The 20,033-nt window shown below is 36.7% G+C and overlaps 1 protein-coding gene across 1 annotated transcript in view; it reads right to left on the bottom strand.

The window, feature by feature from the left end:
- LTN1 (listerin E3 ubiquitin protein ligase 1) overlaps positions 1-20,033 on the bottom strand; it is an 87,460-nt gene that overhangs the window by 39,470 nt on the left and 27,957 nt on the right. The window contains exons 11-20 of the mRNA XM_006163268.3: positions 13,531-13,666; positions 12,497-13,285; positions 11,662-11,703; positions 7,710-7,899; positions 6,541-6,780; positions 5,587-5,740; positions 4,278-4,422; positions 3,684-3,870; positions 1,378-1,540; positions 166-270 (exon numbers count right to left, since the gene is read on the bottom strand). Coding sequence (XP_006163330.2) covers positions 166-270; positions 1,378-1,540; positions 3,684-3,870; positions 4,278-4,422; positions 5,587-5,740; positions 6,541-6,780; positions 7,710-7,899; positions 11,662-11,703; positions 12,497-13,285; positions 13,531-13,666 — 2,151 coding nt within the window. The remainder of the gene's footprint in view (positions 1-165; positions 271-1,377; positions 1,541-3,683; positions 3,871-4,277; positions 4,423-5,586; positions 5,741-6,540; positions 6,781-7,709; positions 7,900-11,661; positions 11,704-12,496; positions 13,286-13,530; positions 13,667-20,033) is intronic.

Genomic DNA, 20,033 nt, shown 5'->3' with positions numbered 1-20,033 from the left:
TCCCTACCATTTCCATACAGCAAATAAAGTAATGGAAGAAGAGTGTTGGAGAAGAGGGGAAAAAATCTGTACCAGTAAGATTTATAAAGAAAACCAAACAAGCTTATGAAATGCTATTTGTTTAAGTATAAATTACAAAGTAAAAATAGTTTAAAACAAGAATACCTTTCTTTTCTCTTATAATGTGGTTTTACTTCATCAGATGAAATGCTTCGGGAAAGGATCAACTTAGCAATAATAAGAGACCAAAGTGTGCCATTTTGCCTGGATCTAAGAAAGATGGAAAAAAATGTATATTATATTCCATTTTGTAAGTGTACTTATAAGATGTTTAAAGACTGGCTACATAGATTCATTTCACTGAATTAAGTAATCACCTTGTGAGGCTATCAATTTACATAGGACTTTACACCCAAACAATTGCCATTATTACCCAAAGGATTCAGAATTTAGACTTTTGTTGTTAGTTTTTGGAGAGAGTTTTACTATGGGGCACGTGCTCTCACTACAGAGACAGAGAAACAGAAGGTAAGAAATCACCACCCATGGGATGGCCACACCACAATACCTTCTCTTCCATTCTATCAGGGTTTTGGGCACACATTCACATGCACCCAGCATGAATTTTAAGCAACTGAGTCCGGGGGCTTCGGGGGGTGATTTCTTGCATTCTGTCTCTCTGTCTCTTTCTGGCAAGCACATGTGCCCTGTAGCAAAAAAAAAAAAAAAAAAAAACTCTCAAAAAAAAACCAAATTAGACTTGCAATCAAAGGCTGCAGCTGGGAAAAGGATATCTCCCAGAGCATACCTAGGATGCTTTGAGGAACCAAGGAGATAACCCACTGAGGAAAGTTGTGAGTGTTAGCATGTTCTGTGGGATTTCAAAGGAAGCCTGAGTTCTCTGGTACTGCAATGCATGCTTCAAATGCTACAGAAAAGGATAAATTATTAAAGAAAAAGCAGTTTGACCCAGTAATTTCAATGAGCTAAACACCTAACTGCTATGACTCACGAAGACTCCATTTTCATACCTATTTTCCTCATCTAGAGGAGAAGGCTTTTTGGTTATAAAGTCAAGACACACGTATAACATGTGAAGATTCAATTTGAGAGCATTAGCAAAATGGGTCACAGTGGACAAATTAAAACAACTTCTACGAGCTTCTATTTATTTCAATACTGTCTTCCCCTAGGACATATTTATCAGTTCAACAAGACAAAATCCAAATACCTCCCTCAGATGATTCAATCAAGTATAAGAATTAACAAAATATTCTGACAGAAACATCATCATGAAGGTTACATTTTACAGGAAGACAAGGCCAGAAACAAGTAAAACAGTCATTTTAAAAAAGGGAAACTGAAAGGAATTCTTACCTATCAAATAACAGCTGCAGAAGTCCAGAAGTACTACCAAGCAGTACACATAAATTATCATATGTGATATTCATTTTCTGAAGCATTTCACAAAATCCAGTTAGAAAAATAGGTGGATTGTCTAATTCTTCACACCACTGCAGGGAATAGAGCAGTTCTGCAACTAACAGAATGGACAGCACCAAATTATTAACAGTACTTTGTGAACAAATCCTTCAACTATTCTCACTTCTCTACTGCATAACTCCAAGCATGTATGTATGAGTACCCAAAACCCAAAGAGGAAAATAGAAGAGAAAGGATTGTGAAGTGGCCATCTTCCCTAGAGGTGATTTCTTACTTTCCCTCTCCTCTTCTCCCCAGAGAGGGCACATGTCCTGTAGGAAAACTTAAAAACAAAAACCAAAACAAAAACAAACCAAAAAAAAAAAAAAAACAATGTGGCCCAAAAAGTGGTTGGTGGCTAAGGCACTGGATCCCATGTGTCCAAATACACAGTTTAAGTCCCAGATGCCATGGTTTGAGAAACATGCTGGATGTATGTGTGTGCATGCCCAAAATCTTGACAAGAGAATAGAGAAGAAATTGTAGCAGGGTCATCTTGCTTTCTGTCTTTCCCTCTGTCTCTGGAAAGTGTACATGCCCTATACAAAAAAATTAAAATTAAGAGAATGTGACAAAGACATAAGTTACAGGAGATACCAAAAGAGTCTTCCCACTATTTTGGCACAATTGTTAAGAAGATGCATGCAGGTAAAACAACCAATGGACTCAACACCTGAGGTGAGAAGTTTATGCCAATGTAGTAAGAAATAGAAGATAGCACAATACAGTGAAAACAGGCCAGGGCCTCAACAACAGACTGGTCTAATTCAAATCTTGCATATTACAGGTTTCTAAATAAATAGTCACAATTCCCTGTGAAAAAGGGATGTATACATTTTAGAATCAGAAGCCTTAAGGATTGATTTAATTCTTAATTCAGTCCTACCCTTATATACTAGCAACTTTAATCAAGTCAAGATAATAAAAATAATAATAGTAATTGTTAATGAGAATATTAAATAAATAACATTTCCAATTTATAATTAGTAACACAATGAACAAAAATCAATTAGTGCGAAAGTTATTACTCTAACTCCCAGCTCTACGCTTGAAGACTTTCATTGTGTGATCAATGTAATATAGCTAAGAGCTTATAAACAAGATCGACATAGAATTTATACAAACCTTTAATTTATACAAACCTGATTTGTACCATCTCGTACAAATCACCCTATCTACAATTCTAAGCCATTTCCTAGAATGAGGAAATTTGAGAGGTCTTAAGTTCTCTTGGGATTCAACATTTGAACCTCTACTTGTCAGGAAAATAATTAAAATAGCATGAAAACAAGGTATAGAGGTTTAAAAAAAATGGAAAATTCAGAATCTTTGATAAAATACCAAAGTCTGACTAATCCATTTTCTTTAAGGTTTATGCTATAGGAGCTGCTTATACTGATGTCACTGACCTTATACTAAATTAGGTTCAACAGCTAACAAGATTATCTGAAGATTTCGGTATATTTCCAATGTTCAGTTTAACATTCATCACTTAATTTCAATCTCCCATCACTAAAATAATTCAAGGAAAGCTAAAGATTCTTGAAATAAAGGTTTAAAATTCAGAGTCAACAGGCGGTGCAGAAGTTAAGATGGCTGGATCCCACGTGGCCAATTCTGCAGTTCAAGTCCCAGATATGGCAGCTTAAAAATCAACATTGGGACAGGATCAGCAGTTAGCGTAATGGCTATGTCGCTAAACTCCCATGTAGTTGACCGCGGTTCAAGTCCTGGACCCAGTGGCTTAAACTCACACCGGGCGCGTGTGCGTGCATGCTGAAGATCCCGAGAGGAGAATGGAGGAGAAGGGATTTGTGGCATGGCCATCGCCCCAGGGAATGATTTCTTGCTTTCTGTCTCTCTGTCTCTCTGGCGAGCACATGCACCCGTAGCAAATACCTCTCAAAAAAAAAAAAAAAAAAAAAATCAATGCCCAGGGCACCGGAACAAAATCCCCCCAAAAAAAAAAAAAAAAAAAAAATCAACATTGGGCTTGTAAGCATACATGCCCTAAATCCTGAGAGAACGGAGAAGAAGGAATTGTGACATGACCAGCCACACGGTGGGTGATTTCTCTTTCTCTCTCTGGGAAGTGTATGGTACTATAGCAAAAACTAAAAGATTTAAAATGCAGTATAATCACAATTATTTCGAAGTTATACTTATTCACATATTATATCTGAATGTTTATATATACTTACTTATTTTCTCAAGCTCATTATTTTCTAGGACTATTTCCTTTTTCAGTGCAACTAAGATCATTTTGCTCAGTAATGCTGAAGTACACAAATGGCTGGGAAGTATCTTTGTATCTTGTTCTTTAAAATCTGTTTTGAAACACTCGTAATTCAAACTCAATCTTCCCTCTAAAAGAGGTCGATATAACCACTGTAAAAAGAACATACTAAATTACATACAAAAAAAAAATCACCAGATATTCAAAATTACTTACTACCCATACAATTCAGACAAGAAACAAAAATGGTTATTAGCATATCTAGTTTATTAGTAAAATCACAGAAACAGAGAAATTTGGTTTCTACTACAGAAAATGATCAGCATGGATTTTTCTTTAAGACTCTTTGAGGACAGAACTAGCTCTTATTTACCTTTGTAGCATGAAGCGTCAAATGACATCTTACAGAAAGCAAATAGCCAACAGGAGTGTTCAGAAACATAAAGACAAAGCTAGATGCTCATTTATTATTTTTTTCTTTCCCAAAATAAAATGAAAATACTCAAGTATGCATAAAATCCAAACTTCATGATACATGCACTCTCTAATCCAAGCATACCTGAATAGGAAGAGACTGTCTCATCTTTTCCCATTCGCTGTTGTTTGGCATTACACTTTCAATATAAACTCCCATAAGACAAGTGTCTTCACTCTCTAGAAGTGCGTTTAGTAAATCACCAACAGCAGATAAGAGGACCTGAAGACTGAAGATAAAGTAAAGGGCTTAACTGGTGCAATTACACTGCCCAGCTTGAACATCAAGGTATGCATTAGATATGGTCTAATAGATTACCTAAACAAAAATACATAAAATAAAAATAGAAGCGACTCTCTCACCCTGACATACACAGTCAAATAGGGTACAAAATTCAGCATTTATGATTTAAAATCAAATGTTGCTTCTTCTACAAGGGGTTCTCAAAAAATCTGTGGAAAATCCATATAATGAAAAACTACATATGGATTGCAAAGCTTTTTTTGTACCAAGAAAAGGTCAACACTTTAATTCTGTTTGTTTGCTTGTTTGTTTTCAAAAACTTTCTAAAGATTCCTCCTATCGCAGAATGAAGGGACCTGACGTATTTCAGATAATTCTGAAATAATGCTATTTTTTTTCAATTTTCTATTACTTATTAGTTTTTTCTTTTTTTTAGATTTCTGCCATAAGCACATGCACCTGCCAGAGTGAAAGAGCGAGAAAGGGAAGTAAGAAATCACTCCTCAAGGGAATGGCCATGCCGCAGTCCCTTCTCTATTCTCTTCATGGGATTGTGGGCAAGCATGCACACACACCCAGCATGTTTTTCAAGCTGCCAAGTCCAAGACTCCAACAATACAGCTGGTCATGTGGGATCCAGTCACATTAACCACCACACCACCTGGATGGCCCATTAACTCTCTCATCCCGTGAAAAGAAACGTGATTATCTGACCCAACTCTAATATCCTCTAGATCCAGTCTCTCTTTTCCAAGCAAATTATATGGACTTAGGCATGAGATGTAAAATGTATCTGTAATTCAACACTTTAAAAATAAACAACTAAGAATGATCAAAGTGTGTGGTGGCCATGAGAAGTTATGAACACATCTATGCCAGTCGTGACACAGGCTAGTAACAGCACATTAGACACAAATCAGGAAGGACCCAGAAGATGTCACAAAAAAATCATTCTTAACTGATAATTTAAATGAGTATCTATGAAAACAAAATGCTTTGGGAAAAATCCATTTGCCAGATCTTCTCTTACAGTTCTGTAGATTTCTTTTATAACAAGTCATTTTCATAGGCACTCACACTAATCAGAGAATCTTATTTAAAGACAATGATTGAGCATAAAAGAAATACTACAAATGAGCACAAGAATTACCTTTTGATGTCCAAAGAAGAAGACTGAACTTGGTTCTTCAGCCACAGAGCAGACAAACGTAAGAAGGTACTCTGTTTATATGTATTGGCAGTTTGATGGACCAATAAATTCACACCAGAGAGCCAAGTATTTTTCAGCTTACAGATAAGAAAATCTAAAATCAAGTATCAACAGGAATCTGTAATCTCACTGAATTAACTCTAATCAGTATAAAAGCTCTAAAAGAACTCACTACAGATGTGAGACTTTTGAGATAGCATATTAAAATAAAAACACAATATAAAATTCAATTGCTAAACTAAAGTGACCATTGTCAAACATATAATAATACAAGCTTACTTGTGCCATGTAAATGTAAAGTGGTAGGATTTTAAAAGTAAGCTTTTTCCTGCTCTGAGCTTACTTATTAAAGGGCTGTCCTTTTGGATATGTGAAAAGAATTATTATACCTTTTCCAAACAGAAAAGTCAGTATTAACGGAAGTGTTGGAGGGGAGGGTTCTATCAGTATTTTTTATGTTCCTTTCATAAATTAGTCTGAATTAACATAAGGCAAAAATGTAGTCTTTAGAAGGACAATGTCAATTTCATTTTAATATACACGAATATTATTTTTTTAACTAAAATAATGAGATGATATTATTCCTGTCATATGAATGAGAAAACCAAGGCACCAAGAATTAAGCAACTTGCCAGGACACCTGAATGGGGGAGCTAAGATTCTAACTCAGTTGTTATGTTCCTTTTGTATTAAATAAGAACTTTAGACACAACATCTACTGTCTTTAATCTAGTTTCTAAAGCTGAAAGTGTAAAAGCGTATGTAGTCCTTTACTTACATGCTTTAAGCTTTCAAATATATTATGATTCAATTAATAAAGCCTGGGCACTAACACTCACTATGAAGGTCAGAGCCAGAGAGTCTCAAAAAAATAACTGAGTAGTACAGTATTACCTGGCAAATGTGTTTTTTCTTTGCTCTTAGCACATAACTGAAAGAGAGTTAATAATAAATCTTCCGATGAAGGCATGAGCGAACATCCATTCGCTGAACTGAAATAGCTATAGGCCACATCACAGACGTAAGACACCGATGAGTTACTATTTTCAGCTTCTGACAACTCCTCTATTTTCAATAAAGGTTCATGAAGTGTAACAATAATTCTTTCAACATATACTTCTCCAATCAAGTAATCTAAAGAAGAAAAGTTCAGAGATAAAAAATAAAAAATATTAATGGAGTAGTCTAAAATTTTAATTTTAATTTCAATAACCAGGTAAACCCTTTCATGTGTTTTTCTTAAGTATTACATTAAATTATATCAACCAATAAATCTATTCTCTCATTTATTTATATGTCTATGTGTATGTCAGTATATATATAAATAAAGTCTTGGGGTAAAAAAGCAGTTTTAAATTAAGTAAAAATCAGTAACAGTCTATAAAATTAAAGTGAGCGACTGCCCCATTCTATAGGCCACATCACAGACGTAAGACACCGATGAGTTACTATTTTCAGCTTCTGACAACTCCTCTATTTTCAATAAAGGTTCATGAAGTGTAACAATAATTCTTTCAACATATACTTCTCCAATCAAGTAATCTAAAGAAGAAAAGTTCAGAGATAAAAAATAAAAAATATTAATGGAGTAGTCTAAAATTTTAATTTTAATTTCAATAACCAGGTAAACCCTTTCATGTGTTTTTCTTAAGTATTACATTAAATTATATCAACCAATAAATCTATTCTCTCATTTATTTATATGTCTATGTGTATGTCAGTATATATATAAATAAAGTCTTGGGGTAAAAAAGCAGTTTTAAATTAAGTAAAAATCAGTAACAGTCTATAAAATTAAAGTGAGCGACTGCCCCATTCACAAGAATATAGAATATAATTTAGAATATAAAACTAAAAACAGTACAATATTTTCTAAGCCATACTAAAAAGATTAATAAACATTTAGAGTGTTTATATAAAAATTAAGATATTTGAAAATATCAATTAATATTGTTAAGCACTGTTACTCTCAACCAATAATATACAAACTGTGCAGCATGGAATCCCCCCAAAAGGGAAAAGGATTACCCACTACCAGAAAACAAAAGTCTTGTTTCTCCTACCATTTTTAACATGTTGGGATAATACCAAGCTTAGAAGAGTCCATTTTTCTGAGAAGTAAGATTCTGAAGATACTGTCAATTCTGAATCCTTATTACAAAGACAACGTGCCCAGGTTACTAATTTCTCGCCAAGGATATCGCCTTTTAGCCAAGGAGTCACTAAAGTATGTTTATCTGAACTAGAACATGCCTAAAACCATAAAATTAAAACAAAGATTAGAAGTAAGATTTTATGTCATAAAATTTTATGTCCCAAAGATCACTCCTCTTCCTCCTTGAAGTTCTAGGAACACTGGTACTTCCCTGTGCTCAGCACTCTTGCTACCCTGTGACAAGCCTGGCTCATGTTCACTTCCAGGCCTTGCTCATGTTATCTATCTTCCCAACCATAAATATTCCCCCTCTTATCAAAAACCCATCCATGCTTCAAATATCAGTACAAATGCCATCTGCTTTAGGAAGTCCCTCCCATCCACTGCAGCCCGTAATGATCACTGCTTTTCTCTGAGTTTCTAAAGCACTTACTGGATTGTATAATGATTTAAATGTTTCATCTGTTTGTATCTTGTCTTTCCAATCAGATTGTAAATTCCTCAAGGGCAGAGACTGTCTTAAACTTCCTTGATACCTGCTATCAACACTGCAGATATGTTCAATGAATATTGAATGGATAAACTTGGAAGACAGATTTATTAATGTTCTATAGCTGTTACAATTTTGTTCATTAATTTTGCCAAAATTAAGGACCAATTAATGTGTAATAAATATAAATTACTTCAATATAAAAAATGGGACTTATTTCCCCAAATTCCCTGAAATTGAGTTTTACTGGGGCCAGGTATCTGACAACAACAACGTTTATTTTCATGGAGTGGGGAAGCAAGAAAAAGAAAATTTCTAAAAATCCACCCCAAAAAGCATGCTGATCCATGTTCCCAGAGCTTCTTTTGCTTTAAGGGCTGAGAAGAAAGGTATTTGCAACTTGGTTCATTTCAAAGCAATCTGGAAAAAAAAAACAAAAGAAACCAAGTGCAGATTGGGTAGTGAAAAACTGCTTAACCTTTTAAAAAATGCGTTGGTAGCCAGAACCTATATTTTAGTCCACTACTAAACTGAATGAACTCTATGACCTAAAACAAATCTCTTAACCATTCTGTATCTATCTCTTAATTTAAAAGCTGAAAAAGAAAATCAGTAAGGTCCTATTCTGACCCAACATTCTGGTTTTCTTTCTTATTTTTATTTAATTATTTAAAGCTGATGTTAGGGATCTGCTCAAAATGTATTAAGTTCCACAATAAAAAAATAAATTAAAAAAATAAAAAAAAAAACTTTAGAATTTAGATGACAACAACACTGGCTTTTCTTATAATAATTTACCAAATAAAACCAATCTGTAGAATGCTGGTAGAGAATATAAATTTCTGAATAAAATGTTTCTTGAGTTAGCAAAAACATTAAAGCTCAGCATCTCAATGTATTAATATAAGGAATGAAAGAATTTATGGAGCGGGGTCTGCCAGGTAGTGTGGTGGTTAAGGCCGCTGGATTCCCACATGGCCAACCACGGTTCAAATCCTGGACCTGGTGGCTTGTTTTTTTTCTCTCTCTCTCTCTTTCTGTCCCTCTCTAGTCAAATTAAAATAAATAAATAAATAAATAAAGCTAAATAAAATAATTCTTTAAAAAAATAGCTTATAAAAAAAAGAAAGAATTTATGTAGCTATAAGGAGATGGGGAGACTAGTGAGTCACGGAAGCATAGGAGGCAAACACTGGCAAGTAACATGTACCCAGGGCATTTTCCAATGGGTACAAGGATCTGAGCTACCTGGCAGGTATACTCCTAAATTGAAAATGGATATATCAATTTACTAGTATCAAATCATTAATAACCCCTGCTTTGATTGTGGAGCTTTCTTTTTTTCTTTTTTTTTAAGTTTTGGACACAGGGCGCATGCATTCCTCAGAGACAGTGAGAAAGAAAATAAGAAATCACCCTCTCCCACAGGGATGGCAGGCTGCAATCTCTCCTCCACACTCCTTTCAGGATATTGGGTGCACATGCACATGCACCCAGCATGATTGTCAAGCCATGAAATCCAGAACTCAAACTGCAGTCAGCCATGTGGGAGTTCAGTGCCTTAACCACCATGCTACCTTGGAGCATTCTATAATTTGGTTTTTCATGTAGCTTGCCTACAGAGGAAGAAGGCACTGAGTAAATTAATGCAAATGGTGAGCCTGATAAGTTATGTTTCTCATTTAAAATAAATTAAAATTCTGCATTTATTTTGTAAAAATAAACTTTACGGAAAATGGATACAGTTTCAGTTCTGCAAGATGATAAAGTTCTGGATATGGGCTGTACAATAACTTGAATAGATTTTACGTTACTGAACTATAAATCTAGAAATGATGAAGATGACAATATATTTCTTAAAATTTGCTAAAGGGTGCATGCATTCACCAGAGAAGAACAAGGAAAGAGAGTGAGAGAGAAAGAGAAAGAAAATGAGAAAGCATCCTCCTTGGGGAATGGTCACACTGCAATCTCTACTCCTCCACTTATCCTTTCAGGATTTTGGACATACATGCACACATGGCCAGCACGTTTTTCACGCTACCAGATCTGAAACTTGACCCACGCAGTTGGCCAGGTGGCATTCAGTCGCCATAATCACCACACCACCAACTTGCCCCAAGATGGTAAATGTTTTGTTTGTTTTTTATTATAAGTTTTAAAACAGAAAAAATAAACTCATAACATCAAAAGTGTAATCTGTGTAAAATTTTAAAATGTTTAAATGCTTTAAAAGAGTAATAATTTTTAAGTAGTTAGTTGTAACATTATTTTCATAGTTAGAAACTTATTCATTATATCACTTAAATCCTCATTAAGAAGAAATATTTAAGCAAGTTTTCAAATTTCTAAATTCTTTACTCTTTTTTTGCTTTTTAAATTTTTTTTTTTTTTGGAGAGGTTTTTGCTATAGGGCGCGTGCGCTCACCAGACAGAGAGAGACAGAGAGATAGAAAGCAGGAAATCACCCCCCAGGGGGATGGCCACGCCGCAATCCCTTCTCCTCCATTCTCCTCTCGGGATCTTGGGCACGCATGCACACGTGTCCGGCGTGAGTTTAAGCCACCGGGTCCGGGACTCGAACCGCGGTCGACTACGTGGGAGTCCAGCGACATAGCCATTACACTAACTGCTGGTCCTGCTTTTTAAATTTTTTAAAAATATTTTTGCCATAGTGCACAAGTGCTTGCTGGAGAGACAGAGAAAGGGGGAAAGTGAGAAATCACCCCCTAGAGGGATGGCCACACCAAAATTCCTCTCCTCCATTCTCTTCTTGGGATTCTAGGCATGCACATGCACATGCATGTACACAGAATGATTTTCAAACTGTGTCCAGGACTTAACCGTGGAGTCGGCCATGTGGGATCTCGTACCTTAACCGCCACACCACCTGCTGGCCCTTCATTTATACTCGCTGTTTATTTTTTATTCAGTCAATTGGCAATCACACAAAGGCTGGGAGATATTTATCAGCCTATTATTCCAGAGTAGAATAACTAAATTCACTAATGTGTTCTAGCCAAACCACTCAATCCATTTCTGCAGAAGAAAAACTAGTAACAGTACAAAGCTATAGCTTTAATTAAAAGATAATAAAATGTTTAATTCTCCCTTAGTAACTTGCTAAAAAACAAAATCCCAAATTTTTCAGAGCCTGTTCATTCTTCTGATATTCCTAATCACAAAAAAAATACTTTAGAAATTCAAATATCAACTATTTTCCCAAATTATGGGCAGAGAGTTAAAATAATAAGCCCTCTAACATGGATACCTGACTACTTGACCATATTCAAGGAGCGAATATAACTGTGGTTTTAATTTTTCTCTGCCAATTAACACAAAATGCAAAGAAGAAAAATCTCTAAGATACCTTTTCAATAACCTGAAGAAGTGAGTTACATTTCAGGTCCACCTGAAAGAAGAAAAAGAGTTAGAAACAATTAGCTAGAATGAACAGCAGAACTAAAAGTACATGAAGTCCCCATGTAACCAATACAGAAATGAAAGTAATTTTTTAAAATTTATGATAGGGCATGTAAGCTCACCAGAGACAGAAATATGGAGAGAGACAGAAAGTGAGAAAGAGCCCTCCCGCAGGGATGGCTATGCTGCAATCCTTTTTCCTCCATTATCTTCTTGAATTTTGAGAAGACACATACATGGTGTGCTTTTCAAGCTGCCAGGTCCAGGACTTGAACTAGGTAATCAGCCATGTGGGATCCAGCTGCCTTAACCACCACATCACCTAGAGGCCCCAGAACCGAAACTGTTTTAAGTTCATCTGTTAAAAGAATGGACTGAAATATCTCACCCTCTTATTACCACGCTTTTGTCACCCTGGTATTCAAGAAGAGCTACCTAGCAGCCTTAGACACTTTCCAAGTCACGATCAAGAATATACTGCTTGCCTTGGGACCAGCAGATGGCGTGGTGGTTAAGATGGAGAACACTCCCACATGGCCGACCATGGTATGAGTCTTGGACCTGGTGACTTGCTTTCTCATTTCCCCTCTCTCTCTTTCTTTTTGGTCAGATTAAAATAAGTGAATGAATGAATAAAATTAAATAATTATTTACAAAAACAAAGAATACATTGCTTGCCTTTAACTTTGACTATAAATTGTTAGTCAAGAAACAATACAAAATTAACCCCTATGCAGGCCTTTTCCAGTCACATGGTTTTAAAAGATATACAAAAATGATACCTTGGTTAGATCATCCAATACATCTTTTCTTTCCACATCGCTGTCACAGCAACGGAGGGCACTGTATAAAATGTCTACCAGGAAACCAGCATCCTTCCTTTGATCTTCATTTAGCCAGCCTATTAGTTTCCGGTACAAAAACTGCACTGCAGGATTTTTTTGTGCAAGTTTGGCTATTTCAGGAGATTTGGCTTTAATAGTACTGTGTTTTTCATCACCAAGGAGCATCTTAAAGACATGGCTTGAAGAGAAGGAGTCAAGCAGAGTAGAAAGAAACCTTAGATGCTGCTCTGACTTTTGTTCACTGACATAATTAAAACTCATCTCTGCAAGTTTACAGACTAAGTCTTCCAAAGGCTTTTTCCTTAGAGGAGATAACAGGTTTGAAGAATTATGAGTGAAAGATTCAGTCATTAATTCAGAGTTTTCACTGTTCTCCCCCTCCGAGGATCCACATTTCTCGCTCTTTATATTATTTCCTGGTATCTCATCAGCAAATCTAACCTTCCCATTTTTTTTTTTATTTGACTTCTGAAGAACCTGTAATAGATTAGATACACCCAAAACAGACTTAACATCTGCTTCTGGCTCATTGATTTTCTTAACACAGATTTCTGACAGCTTTTCCCAGAAATTTAGCAGTACATTCTCCAAGTTGTGTGCTGTTTTATCATCTTTTTCCATGTCTGCTTTGGCTTCCCAGGAACTTAGAGTTTCTGCTAAATGGTTAAATAGCTGCCCATGTTGCAATCTTGGCTCTTCGAGAACTGTATCAATTAAAGGGATCAACTAGAAAAGAAGGTAAAAAATATAAACATTCAACTTTCAGGAGAAATAATTTAAACAATACATTTGTAAAATATGAATTTCATATTTAATAACTGAAAAACATATTTTACCTCAGAACTCAAGATTCTTCATCAATAACAAATAACCCAGTTTTATTTGCATTTTCTGGAATTAAATTTAAGTTTTTTTTGTTTTTCTGCCCTAATTCTAGGCAAACTCCATAGATAAGCCTACATAATAAATACCTGATCATTGACGAGCATCTGTTCAATCTCTTCCTCACCTAAGTTTTGTTGCATTATAAAACGGAAGCATTCAAAAAAAGCAGATATTACTGCTGAGCACTCTGAAAAGCTGGTTTTGATTCTCTCCGTTGACAGCCTAAGAAATAACAAATGTAAGTATGAATTACACTTTCATGCAGAAGAAATGAAAATTATACTTTCATGCAGAAGAAAATAGGAACTCAGCATAACCAAAATAAAGATCCAAAAGAGGTATCATACCAAAAGAGGATTTTTTAAAAACTAAAATCTTTTTGAGCCAGCAAATGGTGTAGTGGTTACATGGTTAGACTCCCATGTGGCTGACCATGGTTCAAGTCCCATACCTGATGGCTTAAAACTATACTGGGAGCATGTGTGTGCATGCCCAAGATCCTGCGAGGAGAATGGAGAAGTAATTACAATGTGGCCATCCCCCTGAAGGGTGATTTCTCACTTTCTGTCTCTATCTCACTCTATCTCTCTGATGAGCATATGCATCCTATGGCAAAAATTACTCTCAAAAAAAAAATCTTGCTAATACATATGATAATGTCTTTGACTTGACTAATAGACACTGTATTCATCCTGGGAAAAATCAGGTTGTACACTGTAAAGACGTACAGTAATTAATGTAAACAAAAAATAAATAATAACTGGCAGGCTAGCAGGTGTTGTGGTGGCTAAGGCACAGGATATCACATGGCTGACTGCACAGTTCAAGCCCTGAAACCAGGGGCATGACAAATAGGCCATGTAAGAAATCCTGAGAAAAGAATGGAGACAAGATTGCAGTGTGACCATCCCAGCTGGTAGGTGATTTCTCACTTTCCCTCTCTCTTGTCTCTCTAGCAAACCAATGTGCCCTATGGCAAAAATTAAAATACAATAAAAACCTTGGCCAGCTGCAGTGGAATAGCAGTAACACAATACTTCATGATACGGAAGACACGCAGAGGTCCCAGGTTCATGTTCCAAGTTCTCCATGTACACACCAGGTGCTGTATCAGCAACCCTGGCTGAATGAAGCTCTGGCTGACTGTAGCATAAGACCTCTGTTGTCTGTCATACATCTGTCCCTCCCTCTCTCCCTCCCTTCCTCCATCTTTCATGGAATAAATTAAATTTTAATAAATGATTGGAATTCTTAACTAAAAACTAGCAATAACCAACCAAAATGCATATATCCTGATGAGAATGTAAATTTGGAAAAATTGTGAGAAAAAGCAAACATTTTCAAATGTATCAGCAAACAATAAGAGATATTTATTTTCTGTGCTGGCTCTGTGGTACTGTGGAACTGTGGTGCTGACAAGAAGCCATGGCAACCATGGTTCAAATTCCCAGCCCACTCAGGCTGAAACACACTGGGTATGCACTATCAGGCAAGATCCAACAGGCTGGAAGACTAACTAGAGGAATGAGAGTGTCCAAGAGCGGACCTATAAAGGGTGCTCATATCTCTCTCTCTTCCATACACTCATGTGAGCATGCATGCATTCTATCATGGATAAGGAAAAAGAAAAAGGACAGAGGTACTGGGCCAACTGGTAGCGTGGTAATTAAAATGCTGGATGCCACATGACCAACTACACAGCTAGAGACCTGGATCTGGAGGATTGGAAAACATACTAGCCACATATGCATACATGTCTAAAATACCGAGAGGAGTGGAGGAAAATGGAGGCAGTGTGACCATACCCCCAAGGGTGCTGTATCACCGCCCCCAACAGTATCTCCTCAGCAAATTTAAAAGAATAAAGAAAAGAGATTTATTTTCTATTCATGAACTAATCTACCTGAAAATATTAATAATAATAATAATAATAGTTTAAAATAATTATTATCATTAACAAGGCTATACACCTTTTAAGTTTAACAAATGCACCAAAATAATTTTTTAAGTGTGAACTTAAAAAGCTGTAATATTTGACTTTATGTAAGTTTTAAAAATTACACTGGCAGGTCTCCCTCTGGCCTGTGTTTAAGGGAGCGAGATAACACATGGCCAATAACGCTGTTCGAATCCCAGCTCCTGGTGAATTGAAAAACACACGAAGTGTGTGTGCATTATGTGTCCCAAACCCTGACAGGATGGAGTAGTGGAGAAAAAGAGATTGTGGAATGACCACTTCCTGTTTGGGGGGGGTTTCTCCTTTTCCCTTTCTGTTCTCTCTCACTAGAAGACACACACTCTGGCAGAGAAAAAAATTCACTGGCTTTTTTTGGGCATTAGGGTATTTATATTTAACAACATTAAAAAAAACTGGCTTGTGCCAGCCCATGGCCCCATGGTGAAAGCAGCTGGATCTCACATGGCTGACCATGAAGTTCAAGCTGCAGAATTTCCTCTTGTTCAGAGAAAGTCAGTCTTTCATTCTACTGGGACCTTCAATTGATCGGATAAGGCTACTGACACTACAGAGAGTAATTTGCTTTTTTTTTTTTTGGAGAGGTTTTTGCTATAGGGCATGTGCGCTCGCCAGACAGACAGAGAGAGACAGAGAGAGAGAAAGCGAGAAATCACCCCCCAGGGGGGATGGCCACACCACAATCCCTTCTCATTCATTCTCCTCTCGGGATTTTGGGCACACTTGCACACATGCCTGGCGTAAGTTTAAGCCACTGGGTCCGGGACTCAAACCACACCTGACTACATGGGAGTCCAGTGGCATAGCCATTACGCCATCTGCTGGTCCCAATTTTCTTAAAACTTTTAAAGTGTTTTATAAACAATCGAGCAATCTGAAGAAGTTAAATAAGAAATAAAATAATGACAATAAAAGAATCTCTCTTGCTTTAAATATTAAGTATTTAGACCCTGCTGAGGTGTTGCAAGCAGTAGAGAGCTGCAGCAAGATACTGAAACCACACTGGAGGCCCAGGTTTGGGTATACATCAACCCGAACACATCAGCACATTCATGATTCCGGTAGACTGGGAAGTTACGGGAAGGACTGCAGCATGATGACAGTCTATCGGCACCAGTCTCTCTCTCTCTCAAAAATAAGAATACGCTTCTTTAAAGAAGAATCTTTAAAAGTATAATATGTTTATTGGACAAAGTAGAACTACTATAAAACATGGGCGATCTTTTGCTATACTTAATATTGTGAAAATCACTATTCTCCTTCAAGGTAAGCTTAGATATCTATTGTGGTGTCTGGTCTACCTCTGTATCTTTGGTTTGGTTTTGTTTTTTGTTTTTTTTTTTTGGAGAGTTTTTCGCTATAGGGACCGTGCACTCGCCAGACAGACAGAGACATAGAGACAGAAAGCAAGAAATCACTTCCCAGGGGGGATGGGGGGATGGTCATGCCACAATCCCTTCTCCTCCATTCTCCTCTCGGGATCTTGGGCACACACGCACATGCACCAGGTGTGAGTTTTAAGCCACCGGGTCCGGGACGCAAACTGCAGTTGACTACGTGGGAGTCCAGCAACATAGCCATTACACTAACTGCTGGTTCCTTCTGTATCTTTGATTTGATAATAAGAGTATGAAAAATTAAAATATCAGGCCAGTCATGTGACATGGTGATTAAGGCAGCTGGATCCCATATAGTTGACAATGTACCTTGAGTCCCAGATTCAGTGGCTTGAAAAAAAAAAATCACACCAGTCATGCGTGCCCAAAGAGCCGAGAAAAGAATAGAGGTGAAGGGATTATGGCATGGCCACTCCCCTGGTGGGTGATTTTTCACTCTATCTCTCTGTCTTCCTGCAGTGAGTACAGACTCCCTATAGCTAACTTAAAAAATAAATAAATAAATAAAAATAAAATAAAATAAATTTAAGGGGCAGACAGTTTGTTCAGCAGTGAAATGATGCAGCATTGTGTGAGGCAGACCCACATGGGAAGTTTGCTGGCTTTCATCCGGGGACCTCCGAGAGTATGTCAGGCATGCATGTACCTGTGATCTGGGCTAGCTGAGGCTGGAGATGATCATGGCATTGGGACTCTATTTGAGGTAATGTATTTCTCTCTCTCTTTCTCATTTTCTGTCTCTCTCACTCATGGAATAAATTTATAAATTTAAATAAAATAAAATATTCACTGAACAGGGGCCAGCAGGTGGTGTGGTGCTGGGATGCTAGATTACAACATGGCAACTGCGGTTTGAGTTCCAGACCTGGCAGCTTGCTTTCTCATTTTCTCTTTCTGTCTCTTGTCTGGTCAAATCAAAAAAAAAAAAAAAATTAAAATAATAATAATAGCAAATAAAATTAAAGAAATAATTCTGTAAAAAATAATTCACTGAACAGATTCAATAGGTATAGCTATAAAAACTGCCTAGATCAATAAAAGAATTAAAGATGAGTTTGAACCTCGTTACAATAGCGGCATATATTATTTTCTCTTTGATGTCTCAAATCTGTTTGCAGAACCCAAAGCCCCAAAGAATATGTAAAAAATATATATATATATATCTTTTTTTTTTACTTTAAAGCTGGTTAGAATTATTTAACAAGCATTTTCGTTTCTTACCCTGCAACTAGAGAGTTGAGGAAAGTTTTGAAGAAATCTGACTTCGGATCTGTAATGGACTGAGGGAGTTTGCTGATAAAAGGCAGAAGATAAGGATATATGACAGTAGCTAGACCCCGACCACCTTCACGAACCACAGTCGACAGCTTGGGAAACACACTTTTTTTTGCATTTACATGAAGCCAACAGTCCTAACCAAAAAAACAAAGATTATAATAATAATTAGATTTACACTTTTCCCAATTAAGAAGACATATAAGCTCTTATAAATAAAAATCAAATATGTCACCTAAAGAGTCTAAAATCTCTTACTACCATTAAAAACCAAAACTCTTTAAGTTATAAATATATTACAGAGAAAAATCATGTGTTCTACATGTTTATAGGACAATATTAATCAGAAATAACTTTTTAACTTAAAGAATCACTATAAAAATGGCCCTCTAAAACTCCAAGGTAGCCTGGAGGTTAAGGCACTGATCTCCCACATGGCTGACCAAGGTTCTGTCCCAGACCTGGCATCTTGTTTTCTCACTTTCTGTCTTTCTGTGGTGAACGCACATGCCCTATAGCAAATTAAATAATAATAATAATAATAATGATAAATAAAATTAAATAATTCTAAAGTAAAAAAAATAATTTAAAGAAGGATAAAACTACATATCATCGTAAAAATAAGATTCAAGGACAAGCCTAGTGGTTAAGGAAGCAATGTACCAAATGTACGTCTTCCGTACCTCAACAGTTGTAAGTGTATAGAGCACAGCTTCCCAGAGAGCAGGGCAAACAACAGGATCACTATCATCAATGCTAAGCAGGACTGACGGGCTCACTTTGGATGCCTCCTCTTTCATCAGTTGTGGAATGCGCTGGCACAAAGCAGAAATGAACTCAAAATAAGCTGAGCGGATCTAAAAGAAGAAATGGAAATCTGAATTAAATTAAAGCCTAGTAAAGCTTGATAAGATTTTTTTTTACTTATAATGGTAGACAGATGACTTGCACTAACTAGTCCCCTAATAAAACTAAAAGAAACAGTACTTCAAATAATCTTCTCAAGAGTATCAAATGACTATGAAAACATGAGGAATCGCCAAAGCAAAAGTAAAGGCAAAAGTAATTCAGTATTTTTCTTTCTTTGGCTGATGCAATTACATTTTAGTAGCAGAAACCTTCATTTGGGGCATCTACTATAGTCAAATAAGACACCTGAGCCATAAACAGGAGAAACAAAACATAGTACAGAGATCTGAAACTTTACTTATTTAGAGAGATTTTTGCTATAGGGCATATGTGCCCTCCAGAGAGATAGAAAGAGAAATCACTTCACAGGGGGAAGGCCATGTCGCAATCCCTTCTCCAGTCTCCTCTAGGGGTTTTTGGCATACACTCACACACGTCCAGCGTGAGTTTTAAGCTGCTGGGTCCAGGACTCGGCCTGTGGTCAACTACATGGGAGTCCAGTGACATAACCATTATGCCATCTGCTGGTCTGAGATCTAAGACTTTAAATCTTAGTATTATTTTTCACAAACTTCATAACAACAATGCTTATTATATTTAAAGAAACAATGTGCAGAAAAATACATTTTTAGGAAACACAGCAGATGGGGAAAGCATAATTTATTAATTAAAAATTAGTGAAAATTAAAGCTTTAATTTATAATCTAAAAGTATGCTGGTCTGAATGTGTCCCCAGCCCCCAAATTTACATGTTCTAACTTAATCACCAGTGAGATAGTTTTAAAAGGTAGAGATTTTGGGACCAGCAGTTAGCATAATGGCTATGTCGCTGGACTCCCACGTAGTCGACCACGGTTTGCATCCCGGACCCGGTGGCTTAAACTCACGCCGGGCGTGTGTGCGTGCATGCCCAAGATCCTGAGAGGAGAGTGGAGGAGAAGAGATTGCGGCGTGGCCATCCCCCTTGGGGGGTGATTTCTCACTTTCTATCTCTCTGTCTCTCTCTGTCTGTCTGGCGAGCGCACACGCCCTA

Source organism: Tupaia chinensis, unplaced genomic scaffold (genome assembly GCF_000334495.1).
Source record: "Tupaia chinensis unplaced genomic scaffold, TupChi_1.0 Scaffold141724_1, whole genome shotgun sequence".
NCBI classification, from domain to species: Eukaryota; Metazoa; Chordata; class Mammalia; order Scandentia; family Tupaiidae; genus Tupaia; species Tupaia belangeri.
This window is presented reverse-complemented; position numbering and strand designations above follow the sequence as displayed.